The sequence below is a fragment of the Salvelinus sp. IW2-2015 genome, linkage group LG19 (assembly GCF_002910315.2).
Source record: "Salvelinus sp. IW2-2015 linkage group LG19, ASM291031v2, whole genome shotgun sequence".
In the NCBI taxonomy this organism is placed as follows: domain Eukaryota; kingdom Metazoa; phylum Chordata; class Actinopteri; order Salmoniformes; family Salmonidae; genus Salvelinus; species Salvelinus sp. IW2-2015.
The window spans coordinates 8,402,412-8,420,663 of NC_036859.1; the positions used below are offsets into that span (position 1 = coordinate 8,402,412).

At 42.2% G+C, this 18,252-nt stretch overlaps 2 protein-coding genes across 5 annotated transcripts; one reads left to right on the plus strand and one right to left on the minus strand.

Annotated features, from left to right (window-relative positions):
- Positions 1-211: 211 nt before the first annotated feature.
- LOC111979757 (C-C motif chemokine 4) lies at positions 212-1,578 on the minus strand. The gene is made up of 3 exons (XM_024010451.2): positions 1,379-1,578; positions 1,067-1,181; positions 212-556 (listed from the first exon to the last, which is right to left on the minus strand). Exons 1-3 carry the CDS (start codon positions 1,446-1,448, stop codon positions 307-309), a joined length of 435 nt encoding a protein of 144 aa, XP_023866219.1. The 5' UTR covers positions 1,449-1,578; the 3' UTR covers positions 212-306.
- An 11,743-nt stretch (positions 1,579-13,321) lies between these two features.
- si:ch211-122l24.6 (calcium-binding protein J) lies at positions 13,322-18,250 on the plus strand. 4 transcript variants are annotated; one of them, XM_024009269.1, is made up of 6 exons: positions 13,322-13,407; positions 13,988-14,090; positions 14,182-14,292; positions 17,326-17,467; positions 17,697-17,811; positions 17,982-18,250. In XM_024009269.1, exons 2-6 carry the CDS (start codon positions 14,021-14,023, stop codon positions 18,120-18,122), a joined length of 579 nt encoding a protein of 192 aa, XP_023865037.1. In that variant the 5' UTR covers positions 13,322-13,407; positions 13,988-14,020; the 3' UTR covers positions 18,123-18,250. The 4 variants fall into 4 exon arrangements, with proteins under 4 accessions (XP_023865037.1, XP_023865036.1, XP_023865035.1 ...); XM_024009268.2 differs by lacking the exon at positions 13,322-13,407 and adding an exon at positions 13,416-13,772; XM_024009267.2 differs by lacking the exon at positions 13,322-13,407 and adding an exon at positions 13,416-13,589.
- Positions 18,251-18,252: the final 2 nt, after the last annotated feature.

Consider the following 18,252-nt stretch of genomic DNA (forward strand, 5'->3'; position numbering starts at 1 on the left):
CCAGAACCCTCACCACATGTTGGCTATCACATTGGATGACAGAGGACAACAAATCACCCATTTAAAACTATTATTTTATTAAGAAACATTATACATTGTTTATGCATTCTGGCAAATAGCCAGCAAGTTAACACACAATCACAATCATCAAATTCACTGTGGAAGTAAATTCGATTTAATCATTCATAAATATATAAAGATATTSATTAAAGTGACATAAATGTTATAATAGCTGCATATTGAAAATATTCAAACATTCAAAGTCAATAGTCTGATGTACTAGGAACTGGAAAATTCTATGTTCTTCTARGTCTTGTGGTGAGTTGTTGACCATTGAGAAGCAATTTTGGGGTTGTGAGCTGAAAATGWTGTTTTGTGAGGGTTGTTGTTGGCTGGTTGTGCGATAGTGGTGGTTGTAGTAGAAGTAGTAGTTGAGGCGATGTGATGTTTTTGCAGTGTGTGAGACTTGTTCTTCTCGTTCAGGTACTGCATGGTTMTCTGTGCCCAGGGGTTGGAAGTGTCAGAGCAGATTCGTTTGCCTTTCGCTGTGACAAACCTGAGGAAAGAACAGGTTTAAAAAACTATTAGACAAGTCACAACAGATACACGCTCAAAACCGTCTTGCTTTCTATGAACCGACTGTCCATCTGGTTATAATGCATTATAAATGCATTCATAGACTGCATTCACAACAGCTGAAATAAGTAAGGGATAATCAATGGAAAATGAACAYCGTGAAAAGTGTGTTCCACGACCKGCTAGCAGAGTGAAACTAACCTTCCACAGTTGCATTATTTTCCAGAGAACGCATAGATTCCCCGAGTTGATTATGCCTTTTATACCATGGCTATAATTTAACACATTTGCCYCTAGAGATGTGTTCATTTGCAGGTAAAAATGGGTTCAACATCCACTGAAGTAGCTAGCAAGTGTACTCAGATAGCTACTGTAGTTGCCTTGGTAACCAAACAAACAGACTTGCTAGTTTAGCCAACCAATCCATCAGTCTTAGCTTGCTATTCTTAAAATCGAATTCAACAATGCCAATGATGTTGAYAGCACTTACGTCACTGCCTTTATGTTACACATGGCTGTGTCTTGTAGGTAGTAGGAAACGATCAGTTTGCGGCGCACTGCAGTGCCTTTAATCTCCAAACAGCAGGAGATTACTGATCCACCGGCTACAAGAGAGAGAAGAGTTGTATCATCATGTTCATCATCACCATCATCCATTTCCACTATACTTATAAAGCATGACATGATTTTCTTCACTATGAATTTCCATCATCATCAATTTGCTTCCTATGCTAAGAACAAACATCTTAAGTGGAATCTAACACTATCTAATCAAATGCATGATCATAGAATACACACACACCTTGAGCAGAAATAGTGGACATCAGTAGAGCGGCGGCGAAGAGAAGCAGGAGAGAGAGGAGGGCCTTCATTCTGCCTGTATCACTGACTCGGAGTCTGCAGTCAGATGTGTCACGTTCACCTGAACTGTGGCTCTTTTTAAGCCCACCAACCTCATACGCAGAGACACAACATACCCGTATGCAAATACTTTTCCTACACTCAGAGAGCATCACAGACGGGTTTCCTCCCACAGCCTCCTAACCATGYGGACTGTCTCCCCCACTATCACTTTCTCATCACTGGTGGCAGAGCWGGTTTCCATAGTGGTGGTGAGTGACACTACTCTAGCCATAGAATTCTAGTTCTATGACTGTAGTACTGAGAGGCTGGTTTAATGCACGTCTATGTGGACACAGAGGGAAGCCCTGTGTTTTGGTAAGAAATGGCATGATAACATGCACGACTGTCTCTCAGTATTAGTGTTAGTGAGACGGTTTAATAAAAGGCCCATGTAGCATTTGAGGCTAACCACAAGATAGGTTGAGAATGCAAGGGAGGACATTTTCAGAGGCGTCACATCCAAATGGAAAATGTGGCTTGAGTGGGATGTAAAACAATTCATACGCTAACCCTGACTAACTGTGCATAACGTACTATTCACACAGTGGTGGCAGTAGCGTGGCAGACACTGTTAAAACGGAGACTTCAACCTGTCACTGTGTGAGAGTGAGTCAGTTACCACAAGGGTAAAATGAGAAGTAGTCAATTGCCTTTTCTTTTTATATCAAAGGTTTGCAGCAGTAAAAATACCTGGAGAATACCTGAATATCAAGCCAAACACATTGCTGATATAATGTATTTATCTTAAACTGATTTAGAAACAGTTTACTAGGTAATAAATGTATAAATAAATACAAATAAATCAAATAAGTATGTTAGTGTTTGTCATGTTATTACTGTTTATGTCTAGTTTGAACAATTCAAGACTGATCTGTAGGATGGCAATGATATTTCCTCCAAATATTCTGCTTGGCCATACAAATACTGTGATGATAGTTCAACTCCTATTATGATGTTATGCACCATGGTGACCATCACTTTGAAGGTAAACTGACAAGGAAAACCCCTAGTCGTATTATCTGAGTGACAAGTAATGCTTATCACTGACCAGATGAATCATTGGTTATTATTAGAGACGTGTTTTCTGTTGCTGTGGGTTCTGAGGTAAAAGTTTTACCTGATGAGTGGCGCTGCTCATCTCTCCAACCACAGATTATTTAGACCTCTCTGTTCCACTTACACACAAAAACACACACATGCACGCACACACACACACCGTTCCACTGGTTATGATATTTCTGTGGTCACGTGTTCTTTAGACCCCTGAAAGTCCCCTTAAGGTTCTTGGGGCATTGTATCATGGGCCCCTGGAGATTTTTGACACGTGATGGTCCCAGGTGCCCCAAACTATTATAAGTAAAGTAATTAAATGGTATGGGGGTTATAAGGTAACTGTTATACTGTTCAGCTAAAATAGTGTAAAATCTTCAATCAGTGACTATATGATTGCATTTGGCATGATCACTTCGCACTGACTTTTCAATATTTATTTAACCTTTATTTAACCAGGTAGGCAAGTTGAGAACAAGTTCTCATTTACAATTGCGACCTGGCCAAGATAAAGCAAAGCAGTTCGACACATACAACAACACAGAGTTACACATGGAATAAAACAAACATACAGTCAATAATACAGTGAAAAATAAGTCTATATACAATGTGGGCAAATGAGGTAGGATAAGGGAGGTAAAATAATATAATGAGGTAGGATAAGGGAGGTAAAATAATATAATGAGGTAGGATAAGGGAGGTAAAATAATATAATATGATCCCACATGGGTTTGAATGTACAACCTCTGGACTTGGGGTGTGATGAACTTCCTGCTGGGCCACCAAAATCTGTCAAATTTCAGAAGTCCCCTACACATTCATCAGTGGTTCACCAATCAGGGCCTTAATGGGCTTGGCAACAGTAAACAGGGACGATGTGTAATGAAACTAGGGTGCGTGTGCCCTGGGTAAAAATGTTGTTTGTTTGTTGGTAGAACGTTTCTTTGCAACCATCAGGTGACGAACCGGGAACTAGACAAAAACCTCCAGGGAACCATGACACAACATCCCAAGAACGTTCAGGCGCCCTCCAGGGGACCATGACACAACGTCCCAAGAACGTCCTCGGGGGCATTCCCGGGACCAACCGAGAACTAGACAAAACCACCAAGGGACCATGACACAACGTCCTGACGACTTTAGGCGACTATTACGTGACATCACGGAGTCGTCCTAACGACTCATTATTGTTTGCAGGGGTCATATCTGAAAGTAATTGTTATCACTGACCAGATGAATCATTGGCTATTATTAGAGATATGTTTTCTGTTGCTYTSGGTTCTGAGTCAGGGTTTTATCTGATGAGTGGAGCTACTATTCTCTGATTATTTATACACACACACGCTCTTTCCACTGGTTTATGATGTGTTCTTAACGCAGGGCTGAGGTGTGACATGGTAAGAACAGAAAGGTGATGGCGGCTGAGGGAGGGACAGGAAGAGAGTGAGAGGTGAAGAAAAGACAGGGGCTTACAAGAAAGGAAGTAGGGGTAGTGTTGGTGGTCAACTCAGTCATTCCATCATTGTGTGCATGACATAAGTAGCAACACTTACTGTACTGTAAGAAGCATTTAAAGTAGCTGCAGACAGAGATTGATTGTGTGTCCTATTCGTACGGTTCATGCAAATAAGGCAGACACCGTAATACAGTGTAGACAGTTTAAATATAAGTGGCCGAGCATGTATGCAAGCATCTGTGCAAAAGACAAAGAGAGCGAGAGTGAGAGAAAGAGAGAGAAAAAAGAGAGAGCGAGAGAAAGAGAGAAAAAGAGAGAGCGACAGAGAGAAAGAAAGTAAGACAGAGAGGGAGAGAAAGAGAAAGAGCCGAGGTGTAGTCTAACCACAAACATGTACTGTAGGTGAGATAAGTGTGTAGGAGAGACTGGAACACTGTAGTCTGTTATCACAGCCCATGTGTTCAAAAGTACACACTGCATGTTGCCCCCACACACACAGACTTCTGTTCCAAGCCCGGGGGTTGCTCTCCGGCTGAGAGACAAAGAGAGTATAGCCTCAGGGCTAGTCTATGTTAATGTGCCTCCAGGATATATTAGCTAAGTCATATTTAACATACTGTTCTGTCTGTATAGGAATTCCTATGGTGGGAGAGGCATTGGGACACTCTGACCATCACTTCCCCTCTTTCTCTGTTGTCCTTCCCTCCCTCACATGTTTGTATGCAKATTTTTTATTTTACTTCACCTTTATTTAACCATGTAGGCAAGTTGAGAACAAGTTCTCATTTACAATTGCGACCTGGCCAAGATAAAGCAAAGCAGTTCGACACATATAACAACACTTACACATGGAGTAAAACAAACATAGTCAATAATAATAATACAGTAGAAAAATAAGTCTATATACAATGTGAGCAAATGAGGTGAGATAAGGGAGGTAAAGGCTATAAATAGGCCATGGTGGCGAAGTAAATACAATATAGCAATTAAAACACTGGAATGGTAGATTACATTTAGCTGAGTGTGCAAAGTAGAAATACTGGGGTGCAAAGGAGCAAAATAAATAAATAAATAAATACAGTAGGGGAAGAGGTAGTTGTTTGGGCTATTTATAGATGGCTATGTACAGGTGCAGTGATCAGTGAGCTGCTCTGACAGCTGGTGCTTAAAGCTAATGAGGGAGATAAGTGTTTCCAGTTTCAAAGATTTTTGTAGTTCGTTCCAGTCATTGGCAGCAGAGAACTGGAAGGAGAGGCGGCCAAAAGAGAATTGGCTTTGGGGGTGACAAGTGAGATATACCTGCTGGAACGCGTGCTACGGGTGGTGCAGCTATGGTGACCAGATAAGGCGGGACTTTACCTACAGGCGTCTGTAGATGACCTGGAGCCAGTGGGTTTGGCGACGAGTATGAAGCGAGGGCCAGCCAACGAGAGCGTACAGGTCGCAGTGGTGGGTAGTATATAGGGCTTGGTGACAAAACGGATGGCACTGTGATAGACTGCATCCAATTTGTTGAGTAGGGTGTTGGAGGCTATTTTGTAAATGACATCGCCAAAGTCGAGGATCGGTAGGATGGTCAGTTTTACGATGGTTATGTTTGGCAGCATGAGTGAAGGAGGTTTTGTTGCAAAATAGAATGAAATGAAATGGGTAAGCATGGAGATAGTCATTCCAAACTAGTTCTCTTTAAGCCGTGTTCTGGGCTGAGACAGGCCTATCTACAGATAACTTCAACTACTAGCCAATCTGGTCACTGAATGTAATAAAGGTTTGATGAAAGGTTGCACACAATAGTCAGAAAAGGGCAGAGAAGTAAATAACACAACCAGGTTTGGGGTTAATTCTACAAATGCAATTCTAGTTCAATTCCCCCTCATTGTAAATTCCATTTAATTCATTTCAAATTCCTGGTCAGTCTCTGAATTCAGAGATGATTAAATTCCTCCCAATTACAATGTTGGATGCGTTCCAAGAATCAATTCCCAATTCAATTCCCCAACAATTACACAAATTCCAATTCCTTCAGCCATTCAGGCTGATCATGTCACTGTTAGCTATACTGGCAATATATAAATCCATGTAAAAACTGTTTATAATATTTTTTAATACTAGGTGGAATTTTAAATGGAATTGTCCCCAACTAGACAGACATCAACTAAATAATAATATAATCATCATCATCATCATCATAATATTATAATATATGCAATTTAGCAGATGTTTATCCAAAGCGACGTCATGTGTGCATATAATTTTACGTACGAGTGGTCTCAGTAATAAACCCACTATCAACTGATAGTGAGCTACCAACGAGCTGCAGGTCAACATACTTTCCATGACACAACATTAGATATGATACATCATCATCAGTCATTAAAGTGTTTTCTAGAACTCTGACTGTAGAGTGGGTTAGAGGTCAGGTCAGATGGATGCAACATACTAAACTCAGCAAAAAAAGAAACGTCCCTTTTTCAGGACCCTGTCTAACGAAGACAATTCGTAAAAACCCAAATAATTCACAGCTTGTCATTGTAAAGGGTTTAAACACTGTTTCCCATGCGTGTTCAATGAACCATAAACAATTAATGAACATGCACCTGTGGAACGGTCGTTAAGACACTAACAGCTACAGACAGTAGGCAATTAAGGTCACGGTTATGAAAACTTAGGACACTAAAGAGGCCTTTCTGCTGACTCTGAAAAACACCAAAAAGTAGAATGCCCAGGGTCGCTGCTCATCTGCGTGAACGTGCCTTAGGCATGCTGCAAGGAGGCATGAGGACTGCAGATGTGGCCAGGGACAATAAATTGCAATGTCCGTACTGTGAGACGCCTAAGACAGCGCTACAGGGAGATAGGACGGACAGCTGATCGTCCTCACAGTGGCAGACCACGTGTAACAACACCTACACAGGTTCGGTACTTCCGAACATCACACCTGCGGGACAGGTACAGGATGGCAACAACAACTGCCCGAGTTACAACAGGAATGCACAATCCCTCAACCAGTGCTCAGACTGTCCACAACAGGCTGAGAGAGACTGGACTGAGGGCATGTAGGCCTGTTGTAAGTCAGTTCCTCACCAGACATCGCCTATGGACACAAACCCACCGTTGCTGGACCAGACAGGACTGGCAAAAAGTTATCTTCACTGACGAGTCGCGGTTTTGTCTCACAAGGGGTGATGGTCGGATTCACGTTTATCGTCGACGGAATGAGCGTTACACCAAGGCTTGTACTCTGGAGCGGGATCGATTTGGAGGTGGAGGGTCCGTCATGGTCTGGGGCGGTGTGTCACAGCATCATCGGACTGAGCTTGTTGTCATTGCAGGCAATCTCAACGCTGTGCGTTACAGGGAAGACATCCTCCTCCCTCATGTGGTACCCTTCCTGCAGGCTCATCCTGACATGACCCTCCAGCATAACAATGCCACAGCCATACTACTCGTTCTGTGCCGTGATTTCCTGCAAGACAGGAATGTCAGTGTTCTGCCATGGCCAGCAAAGAGCCCGGATCTCAATCCCATTGAGCACGTCTGGGACCTGTTGGATCGGAGGGTGAGGGCTAGGGCCATTCCCCCCAGAAATGTCCGGGAACTTGCAGGTGCCTTGGTGGAAGAGTGGGGTAACATCTCACAGCAAGAACTGGCATATCTGGTGCAGTCCATGAGGAGGAGATGCACTGCAGCACTTAATGCAAGCTGGTGGCCACACCAGATACTGACGGTTCCTTTTGATTTTGACCCCCCCCCCCTTTGTTCAGGGACACATTATTCAATTTCTGTTAGTCACAGTCTGTGAACTTGTTCTGTTTATGTCTCAGTTGTTGAATCTTGTTATGTTCATAAAAATATTTACACATGTTAAGTTTGATGAAAATAAACGCAGTTGACGGTGAGAGGACGCTTCTTTTTTTGCTGAGTTTATAAAATAATAGAGTTCCCTAAACTGAAGTAGGTGAGAGGTTCACACAGCCAAAGAAACATTAGACAAGATCAGTCATTGACACAGGCTTTTCTAGACAGCACCCGACATCACATATTACAGTATGTATTTTTTACCGTACACTGTATTTACAAAGATGTTCAAATAAACCTAGATCTAAACTAAACCCAGCATGACATTCCCAGGTAAGAGATAGGTCAAGCTCTTACAACTTGGCAATGACCAAACTCTGGATTATGAATGGGGGAAAAGCAGAACTTCTGTTGTTACACTCTCTCTTTCCTTTCTAATTCATTAATGTAAGACTTTCGCAATAGCTTAAATTACATCTTCATTCAGATAAAACGGATCTGAATGACCAAATTGCTGGTAAAGTCGAGGCCCTACTTCTGCTTTTCATTAAGGGGGAATCACAATGCAGAAACTAGAGAATAAGGGCGTTTTCAACATGAATTCAAGACATAGGTAATTTGTCTTTCACCATTTCAGGGTGCACTTTATCTGAACGTTTTATTATTTCAACGACCACATCACCAAAAAAACACCTTGCCCAATGCAGTCTGAAGACAGCCCGTGCCCTGAAAGGCATGACTACCCAACCCATGGTTCCAAACATGACTCAATACCCACACCATCTACCTGTTTCCTGTCACACCAAACTCATATGTAACAAACAGACACAGCGCTGGCTCTACGGAAATCAATGGGACAGATGCATCTCAATAGCTTTAGGCAATACGTTTCTGCATATACAGTGGGGCAAAAAAGTATTTAGTCAGCCACCAATTGTGCAAGTTCTCCCACTTAAAAAGATGAGCGAGGCCTGTAATTTTCATCATAGGTACACTTCAACTATGACAGACAAAATGAGAAAAAAAATCCAGAAAATCAATTGTAGGGTTTTTTATGAATTTATTTGCAAATTATGGTGGAAAATAAGTATTTGGTCAATAACAAAAAGTTTCTGAATACTTTGTTATATACCCTTTGTTGCGAATGACAGAGGTCAAACGTTTTCTGTAAGTCTTCACAAGGTTTTCACACACTGTTGCTGGTATTTTGGCCCATTCCTCCATGCAGATCTCCTCTAGAGCAGTGATGTTTTGGGGCTGTTGCTGGGCAACACGGACTTTCAACTCCCTCCAAAGATTTTCTATGGGTTGAGATCTGGAGACTGGCTAGGCCACTCCAGGACCTTGTTGCCGGGCGGTGTGTTTGGGATCATTGTCATGCTGAAAGACCCAGCCACGTTTCATCTTCAATGCCCTTGCTGATGGAAGGAGGTTTTCACTCAAAATCTCACGATACATGGCCCCTTCCTGGTCCCTTTGCAGAAAAACAGCCCCAAAGCATGATGTTTCCACCCCCATGCTTCACAGTAGGTTATGGTGTTCTTTGGATGCAACTCAGCATTCTTTGTCCTCCAAACACGACGAGTTGAGTTTTTACCAAAAGTTCTATTTTGGTTTCATCTGACCATATGACATTCTCCCAATCTTCTTCTGGATCATCCAAATGCTCTCTAGCAAACTTCAGACGGGCCTGGACATGTACTGGCTTAAGCAGGGACAGGTCTGGCACTGCAGGATTTTGAGTCCCTGGCGGCGTAGTGTGTTTACTGATGGTAGGCTTTGTTACTTTGGTCACAGCTCTCTGCAGGTCATTCACTAGGTCCCCTCGTGTGGTTCTGGGATTTTTGCTCACCGTTCTTGTGATCATTTTGACCCACAGGGTGAGATCTTGCGTGGACCCCAGATCGAGGGAGATTATCAGTGGTCTTGTATGTCTTCCATTTCCTAATAATTGCTCCCACAGTTGATTTCTTCAAACCAAGCTGCTTACCTATTGCAGATTCAGTCTTCCCAGCCTGGTGCAGGTCTACAATTTTGTTTCTGGTGTCCTTTGACAGCTCTTTGGTCTTGGCCATAGTGGAGTTTGGAGTGTGACTGTTTGAGGTTGTGGACAGGTGTCTTTTATACTGATAACAAGTTCAAACAGGTGCCATTAATACAGTATAACGGTGGAGGACAGAGGAGCCTCTTAAAGAAGAAGTTACAGGTCCGTGAGAGCAAGAAATCTTGCTTGTTTGTAGGTGACCAAATACTTATTTTCCACCATAATTTGCAAATAATCCATTAAAAATCCTACAATGTGATTTTCTGGATTTTTTCTCCTCATTTTGTCTGTCATAGTTGAAGTGACCTATGATGAAAAGTACAGGCCTCTCTTCATCTTTTTAAGTGGGAGAACTTGCACAATTGGTGGCTGACTAAATACTTTTTGCCCCACTGTATTATGACTTGCCTTTTATCCACAAGGCATCTTTTCGCTCAATTCCTATCTTTGCCAAAAGTGCAATCTGATACAGGAGAGTGCAGTCTGCACACTGCAAAAATACATCATCCATATTCCCTGTTGAGGTTAACCTTTCTGCCTGATAAGATGCTGGTGGTGGTAAGAAGCTTCCCCTAGTCCAGGGATGAGCAACTAGCCCCGCCGACCATTTGAAAGCCCTCGGATCATTGGAATTATCAACTTACTGTTGAGAGTTAGAATAGTAAAACACACAAGGTGCAATTTCAAAATATGGTTGTCTATCAGCTGTTTTTCTCTTGTTATGTCAGTCAATGACAGTCTATCTAAACTTGTTATTATGGTCGAATTACTGACCTGGCTAAGAAAACAAATATTTTGTTAGTCAGTCTCACTCAGATATCAAATAAAAAACTGCAAACATTTCTCTCCAGCCTCCAGATCATTTTCCCCTCTGCCCCATGGCAAGATGTGTAGAATTGCAGCAAACTTGTTTTAAAACTGCAAATTAACTCAAAATTATATATATATATATTTTCTTTTAAATCTCAGCTGTCAAGAGGAGGGACATTAAATGTTTTGCTCGTAGTGTGGGGTGGGGGGGGGTACACAGACCCGCAAGCGACTGGCCCTGAGTTTTTGTGTCCCCTACCCTTATCAAAGTTGCCCTTCCCTGCCCTAGGCCAATGCATTGGTGTGGACTGGGGCTGGTGCACTTGGTTTCAGGGAACGGAAAACTCTCCCTCTTTCTTCCTCTTTTCAGTTTCCTGCTCTGACCGCAAAAGGACCGATCTGGATGGAGGGGGGGAGGATGGAAGGAGGGAGGGCGGGAGAGGAGGAAGGAGGGCTGTGAAATGTGTGCAGTCACCAGCACATGATCTCATGACCTCACAGCCTGCCCAAACATATCTGTTGACATCCTCACTTGTGGACCCCGTCACCCCACCCCACCATGCCACACATACACAGTGTCATATGGCAGTATAGAAACATGTGCAGTTGTTAAGCTAATTCCCTGCTATTCTACACATTTTGAGTATTGCATACACACACACACCCCAAGTACCTACCGCTGCACAGTGGAAATCACAATCTGGTCACCCCTAGCCCTGGGTTTGTTTTGATTCAATGGACTAGGCCCGTGCACATTCAGGTCCCTATAGGACTCATGAAAGAKCCATCCCCTAACCTAAATCCAACATAAATGCTACATTTTCCAACACTAGAGAAATCCATAGGCCTGAATCCATCTAGTCAYTAGCCTGACCATCATTTTTTCATAGTTTCATTCAATAAGCACACCATGGTCTTAATTACACAATCTTTACAGGAAATGTCTGACTAAGCAGAAGCACCCATGAGTGTGTCCCCGTCCCCCGTCACCCCACCCAACCCCATCCTCGCTCTGAAAAAAAAKKCACAGATCCGGACGGACTGAATCAGGTTCCTCATTTTAGGGTTTAAAAGCTGAGGCTCTGGTCAAGAAAGATCAGTCATCTCCTCTCCTCCAGCCGGTTSTAGCCTTCTGAATCAGACAAGAACACAGTTGAGAACACCACCGAACATCTCTATAGCAACCATGCAGCTGTGCTACGGACCAATGGCGTGCCTCGCTCTCTTCYCTGTCGTCCTCTCGTTAACGYCCACTGACACTGGTAAGTACAGTCTACTACTGTAGTGAATTTGGGGGGTATAGCCCTTGCAGGACCTGAATCAACAACTTTTCATATGTTCATCCAACAACTAAGATTATGCCAAGAGATCTGAAAACGTTGGCAAAGTTATTGGTTTAGCCCTATTTTTGTGTTTTATAAACTCTGTAAATACAATATTTTCTGGACTAAATTTTGTTATTACAAATATGCTGTACTAGGGGAAATTAGAGCGGGGTGGTGGTGGTGGGTTAAAACATTTTGTACTAAACCACATATGCTTCTTTAATTCTTTAGATGCAAACAAGGTTCACAACTGTTGCACAAAGGTCTCCAAGCAGAAAATCACAGTTCCCATCATCGGCGCCAGATTGCAGAAAAAGGCCCTTCCCTGCGTCAATGCTGTCATGTAAGAACCTGCCCATCCCAACAGAACATAGAACTTCACAAATATAAAATGTATTAGGCCCACTTTTACAACCTCCAGTCAGATGAACGAGTTAGGACAAGAGTAGGACAGCTGTCTAAATGTTGTCATCTTGTGTTCCACACAGCTTCGAGACTGAAGATGGAGAGACCATCTGCAGCCATTGGAAAGAGTCCTGGGTTCGAAAAGCATTCTTTCAACTGGAGTAAGTCATCAACAATACAACCAATGAGTGATCAATAGTCAGTCATATACATAGTGTAGTACTCACTGTAGGCTAATCCTGTAATACTCACCGGTTACATATTTTCATGGCTGGCTAGAGTAGGTGACCTGCATAAAGACCTGCACAAGCGCCATAGGAGAAAAGACTGGATGTAAAATAAATAAATGGTTGATGGAAAGTTGAAATGCTTCTTTTTGCTGCCGTTTCTTCTAGGACGGCCAGAAAGTCACTGGACKCACAGAACACCAACGCCACCTCCCGCACCACATCCCCATAGAGGACGCTCTTCACCATCATCATCATCGTCACTCGCTGAACTTGAGGGATAGCGTTGTTTAAACCTGTAATTGAAATTATAAACTATTACATTATTTATGCTAAAGAAGGTACATTTAAAGCCATCTAGATATTATGAGAGAAACTGGTGTATTTATTATTTATTGCCAGTTGAAGTATTTATTGGGGGTTTTATATGTAGATTGAATGGCTTTGTATGAATTGCAGTTTGCTATATGCTATTAACATTTAGTTAATTCATATGATGTACATCTTAAAGTCAAAGGTCAACAGCCTATTTCAAAGTTTAAATAAACTGGAGATGTAAGAATTTATGTCAAGTATTTATACCAAATAAAACAACTGAATCCTTTGCTATCCCATCTTATACTCAATCGTTTAGTCATTTCGTTATAAACATGAGTCCTGCGTATTGTACATTCGCCATTTGCATGGATTAATTGGCTTTATACTCCATTCATTTCTTCATTCRGAACCACATTTTGGCTGAATCGCCTCTACTTATAGATTCTTGTCGCCACCAGGCGGATTCAACTTAGCATTGCAGCTTGCCTTCAACACGTATGGACCTTTCCTTATTTCAACTCTTTCATTTACACTGACTTCGAAGCGCCATCKGTTTCTAGGGCTTGCATTACAGTTGATGCAATATGGTGGACGCTTAACAGAAATGAAAACTACGTGGAAATATGTTGTGACCTGCTGCACCAGTGTAGATGGAAGGGGATAGAAAGGTCCTAGATGTATGCACGATCTCGCACTCACCTGGTTTCTTGACACGCGACATTCTGACGTTTCCTTTCAAATATCTGAAATTCCAAACTGACCTTTCTAGTCATTTGCTTCCTAGCTAACCATCTAACTTTGGCTAGTGATATTATTAACATTTCACCTYGAGCCAGTCTATCAAATGAAGTGACACGGAGGTTTGTGGAGAAATGTATAACGTTAGTTAGCTAAGTTAGATGTCGTGTCTTTCGGTAAACAAATCGAGCGAAATTATTCGAATGATTATGCAAAATATCACTAGTTGGAACCGTTAACGTAACGTTACCTAGCTAGCTAACGTTACTTATCGAACTGTTGGCCAGCAGCTAATCAACTCCTATCCTAAATGTACTGTACTTTGTATTCTTGACAGGTGCAAACTAGCCACGGTAACATAGTTTGCAAGATGGGGATGTCGTTGTCATATCCACTGGTGAAAGAGCCAGAAAGTTATGTGGATCCTGATTTAAATGAAGGTAATGACGTTAAAACCGTTAGTAGCTAAATGCTAAGTGAATAACCTGTGCATGGCTAATGTACCATTCTTGTTTCCAAACGCCACACCAGACTCCGACGAGATGAATTTTGCAATGGAAATGCATGAGATTAACCTGAGCTACACATACGACATGATCCAGCAGAGGATCCGCTCTATCAAAGAGTCCGCCAAATTTGACAGTGAGTTTGGACCTCATAATATTTGTTAAATATCCTATCAGAACTACTCGGGCTCCCAAGTGGCGCAGCGGTCTTTGGCACTGCATCTCAGTGCTAGAGGCGTCACTGCAGACTCTGGTTCGATCCTGGGCTGTATCACAACTGGCTGTGATTGGGAGTCCCATAGGGAGGTGTTGGTCCAGTGTTGTCTGGTTTAGGGGAGGCTGGGTAGGTGGTCATTGTAAATAAGAATTTGTTCTTAACTTACTTGCCTAGTTAAATACAAAAAAATAATGTTTGACTTTCAGGAAAAACATATTGGTCAAACTCAGGCACAAATTCCTGTTAGGTGCAAAAAACTAATCCCATACAGTCATTGAATAATCTTATATCCCTGTTAGGTGCGTAAAATGAATCCCATACAGTCATTGCATAATCCTAACCGGTTAAATTGTATTACTTTTCTCTATAATTTAGCCTAACAACAGGGTGGAAATGTATGGATTAGACAAGCAGACCATTGTCAAACATGGGAAAATAGATCAAACTGAGTGTATATACACTATACTATCCACCTTCAAATTAGTGGATTTGGCTATTTCAGCACTTGCTGACAGGTGTATTAAATCGAGCACACAGCCATGCGATCTCCATTGACAAACATTGGCAGTAGAATGGCCTTACTGAAGAGCTTAGTGACTTTAAATGTGGCACCATCATATGATGCCACCTTTCCAACAAGTCAGTTCGTCAAATTTCTGCCTTGCTAGAGCTGCCCCGGTCAACTGTAAGTGCTGTTATTGTAAGTGGAAACATCTAGGAGCAACAACAGCTCAGCCACGAAGTAGTAAGGCCACACAAGCTCACAGATTGGGACCACTGAATGCTGAAGCGTGTAAAAATTGTCTGTCCTCGGTTGCAACACTCACTACCGAGTTCCAAACTACCTCTGGAAGTAATGTCAGCACAAAAACTGTTCGTCTGGAGCTTCATGAAATGGGTTTCCATGGCTGAGCAGCCTCACAACAAGCCTAAGATCACCATGCGCAACGCCAAGCATCGGCTGGAGTGGTGTAAAGCTCGCCGCCATTGGACTCTGGAGTGATGAATCACGCTTCACCATCACCAACTTCGTGGTAACATTTTGGGGAAGGCCCTTTCCTGTTTCAGCATGYCAATTCCCCCGCACACAAAGCGAGGTCCATACAAAAATGGTTTGTCGAGAGATTGGTGTGGAAGAACTTGACTAGCCTGCACAGAGCCCTGACCTCAACCCTATCAGGAATTGGAATTGAAACGCCGACTGTGAGCCAGGCCTAATCGCCCAACATCAATGCCCGACCTCACTAATGCTCATGTGGCTGAATGGAAGCAAGTCCCCACAGCAATGCCCCACCCAAAAAATAATGGCACATCCTGAACTTGATGTCATTGTGGGAAGGGGCTGTTTTCATAAAGGAGAATTACTACAAAGTAACAGGGTGGAAAGTGATATCAGGGACACACAGAAAATGTTAAATACAAATATAATAAATACAATAATCATGAAAAAAAWWAAWAAAAATTGATGAGAGAAATTTTAAAGGACTATAAAATAATGAAGAAATACAGCCTTAACAGCCAAATGCTCCATCTTAACGTAGGCAAGGCAAACTCATGTTGGTGAGTTCTGGTATATCATCAAATAAGTCAATCACGGGCATGTTTTTGGACTTAATTCATGTTGAAAATTCCATTTATATTCCTAAAACTTTTGTTGAAAATGATGCTGTTGCTGCTCTTGTTGACAAGACATTTTAATAAATAGCCCGATGCCACAACAGTTTTGAAGTTCCAAATCAATAACCACAATGCAGAAACAGTTTGATATATTGAAAACCTAAACATTAAAGTGTATTATCTTACACATACATGTGCAACAATAGTAATCATATGACTTGTATTTTTTTGAAACGAGCACCTTATAAACTGCACACGCACCAAAAACCCTGTTGTTTTGACAAGTGACAATATATTACTCATTGATTAGGGGGGAAATCAGGTTGTACGTGCTGTTGAAACTAACACAACTAAAAAAACACATGGAAACTGGATATCTTTTTTACATGATGGATTAGAGGACAACCTGCAGAAGATAGTCAGCTACATTTCAGTGTTGAATTTTGATAAGGGGGTTGCCAAAACAAAGAGAAACGCAACACTGTATTGTCAATTACTCATATCGATATCAAGTTGAAATCAATAGAGCGAGAGGGGGGGGGATTAGGTTCCACATTCTGTTCACTAGCACAACTCAAAAACCATACGAAATCTGGGAATCATTTGTGTTTCACTGGTAGAGGACAAGCTACATCTTGAAGTGTTGCATTTTGATTGAAGTGAGTCAACGTGGGAAGTGTAACGTAACAACACTTTGTTAWTCACTCATATCACCACACGTTGAAYTCAATAGAACGGGGGCAAYCGTTTGGGTAGTATGTGCTATTTAAACGTACATTATACAAAGGCCGTACGGAAACTTGGAATTAACATATGCATGGTTGGTTTGATGAGAATTTGTAAAAAGGCTTCTATCTATATTTTGGAATGGCGGATGTTGATTTCGGCAGGCAGCAATCACGTAAAAGGGAACAAATCACCTTTTCTGATAGTTAACTTCAACGAATCACAACCCTCCATAGGATATCAACAGTGACAATGGTTGGTTGCTATTGAAGAGATAGTTTGAATATCAAATCCGTGTATTGGTGTGGGCCAGCGACTTTTGTAGAGAGACCGCCCCCGAATTATCCGTGCCATTTGAGAAATAAAATAATAGCTGCGTTCTAAGTCCTGCGACCCCCCCTGTTGACAAAATCAGCAGTACAAAACCAAAGATATTGATCGGTTTTTAAGCAATTGATKTTGTGTCATCGTGTTGCCTATCAACTTTTCTACTAACATCACCAATCTGAGGTCAAAAGGGTGTGTTCAGAAAGTATTTACTACTTGTGTGGATTATTTGGCCTGCTGTGTTTTTATAAATGTAACCCGTGTGTGTCTGCCTGCGTGTAGAGTACAGCTACGACTGGAACACCAGCGTGTTGGATCTGAAGAACGAGTTTCCCCACTGGACAGCTGATGACCTGCTCAARCTGAGACGGCAGTTTGAGATTTTTGACACCAACAAAGACCGCCTGCTGGACTTCAGCGAGTTGTGAGTGAACGTAGTACATTCAGGCGTGACTTGATGTCGTGTGGCTACTCGGTGGTATTTAGCTCAAGTCTAGGGGGCTGTAGGTGGCAGCACATGCACATAAATGCCATCTACAATAATGAGGTTGGCCTACTAGTAGTCTTATTGTGAGTCGTGGTTTTAAACCATCACACTTGAATAAAAAGTGGCTACTACTAACACAGACTTACCTCCCTCTACCCCCTGACAGTTGRGCTTCTCTGAACATGGTCAACGATGCATCAACTATGGAGGCCAGGAAAGAAATGTTCAATACAGCGGACAAGGACAACTACAAGTCCATCAACTTCAAGGAGTACCTCCAGGTAGAGCACATACAATGGCATTGATGTGAAGTTTCTGCATCTACTTCCAACTCGGACCTTGTTAGCTTGTCTTGCACYACAGAGGATGAGTGTGTCCCTGTTTCTTTTGTGTCTAGGCCTATATTGTGATTATACTGGTCTGCCTTGTAACTGTGTTGTGTCCCCTCCAGCTGATGTATGACCTCAAGCAGGGCACGCCGGTCCCCAAGCCCCTCGAGAGCGAGGACGACAAGGACACGGCCACCGGTGACATCATCTGTGAAGTGGCACGTATGGACACCTTCCAGCAGATGTGCTACGGCGTCTTCTAAACACAAYTYCACACACCTGATAACATGATGGATGTGTTGTGCCTTAACTGGAATTGAGAAAATGACATTGTATAAATTGGCTTTATATAATTCAAAATGATTAAATATACAGTTATTTTCCCAACCTCTT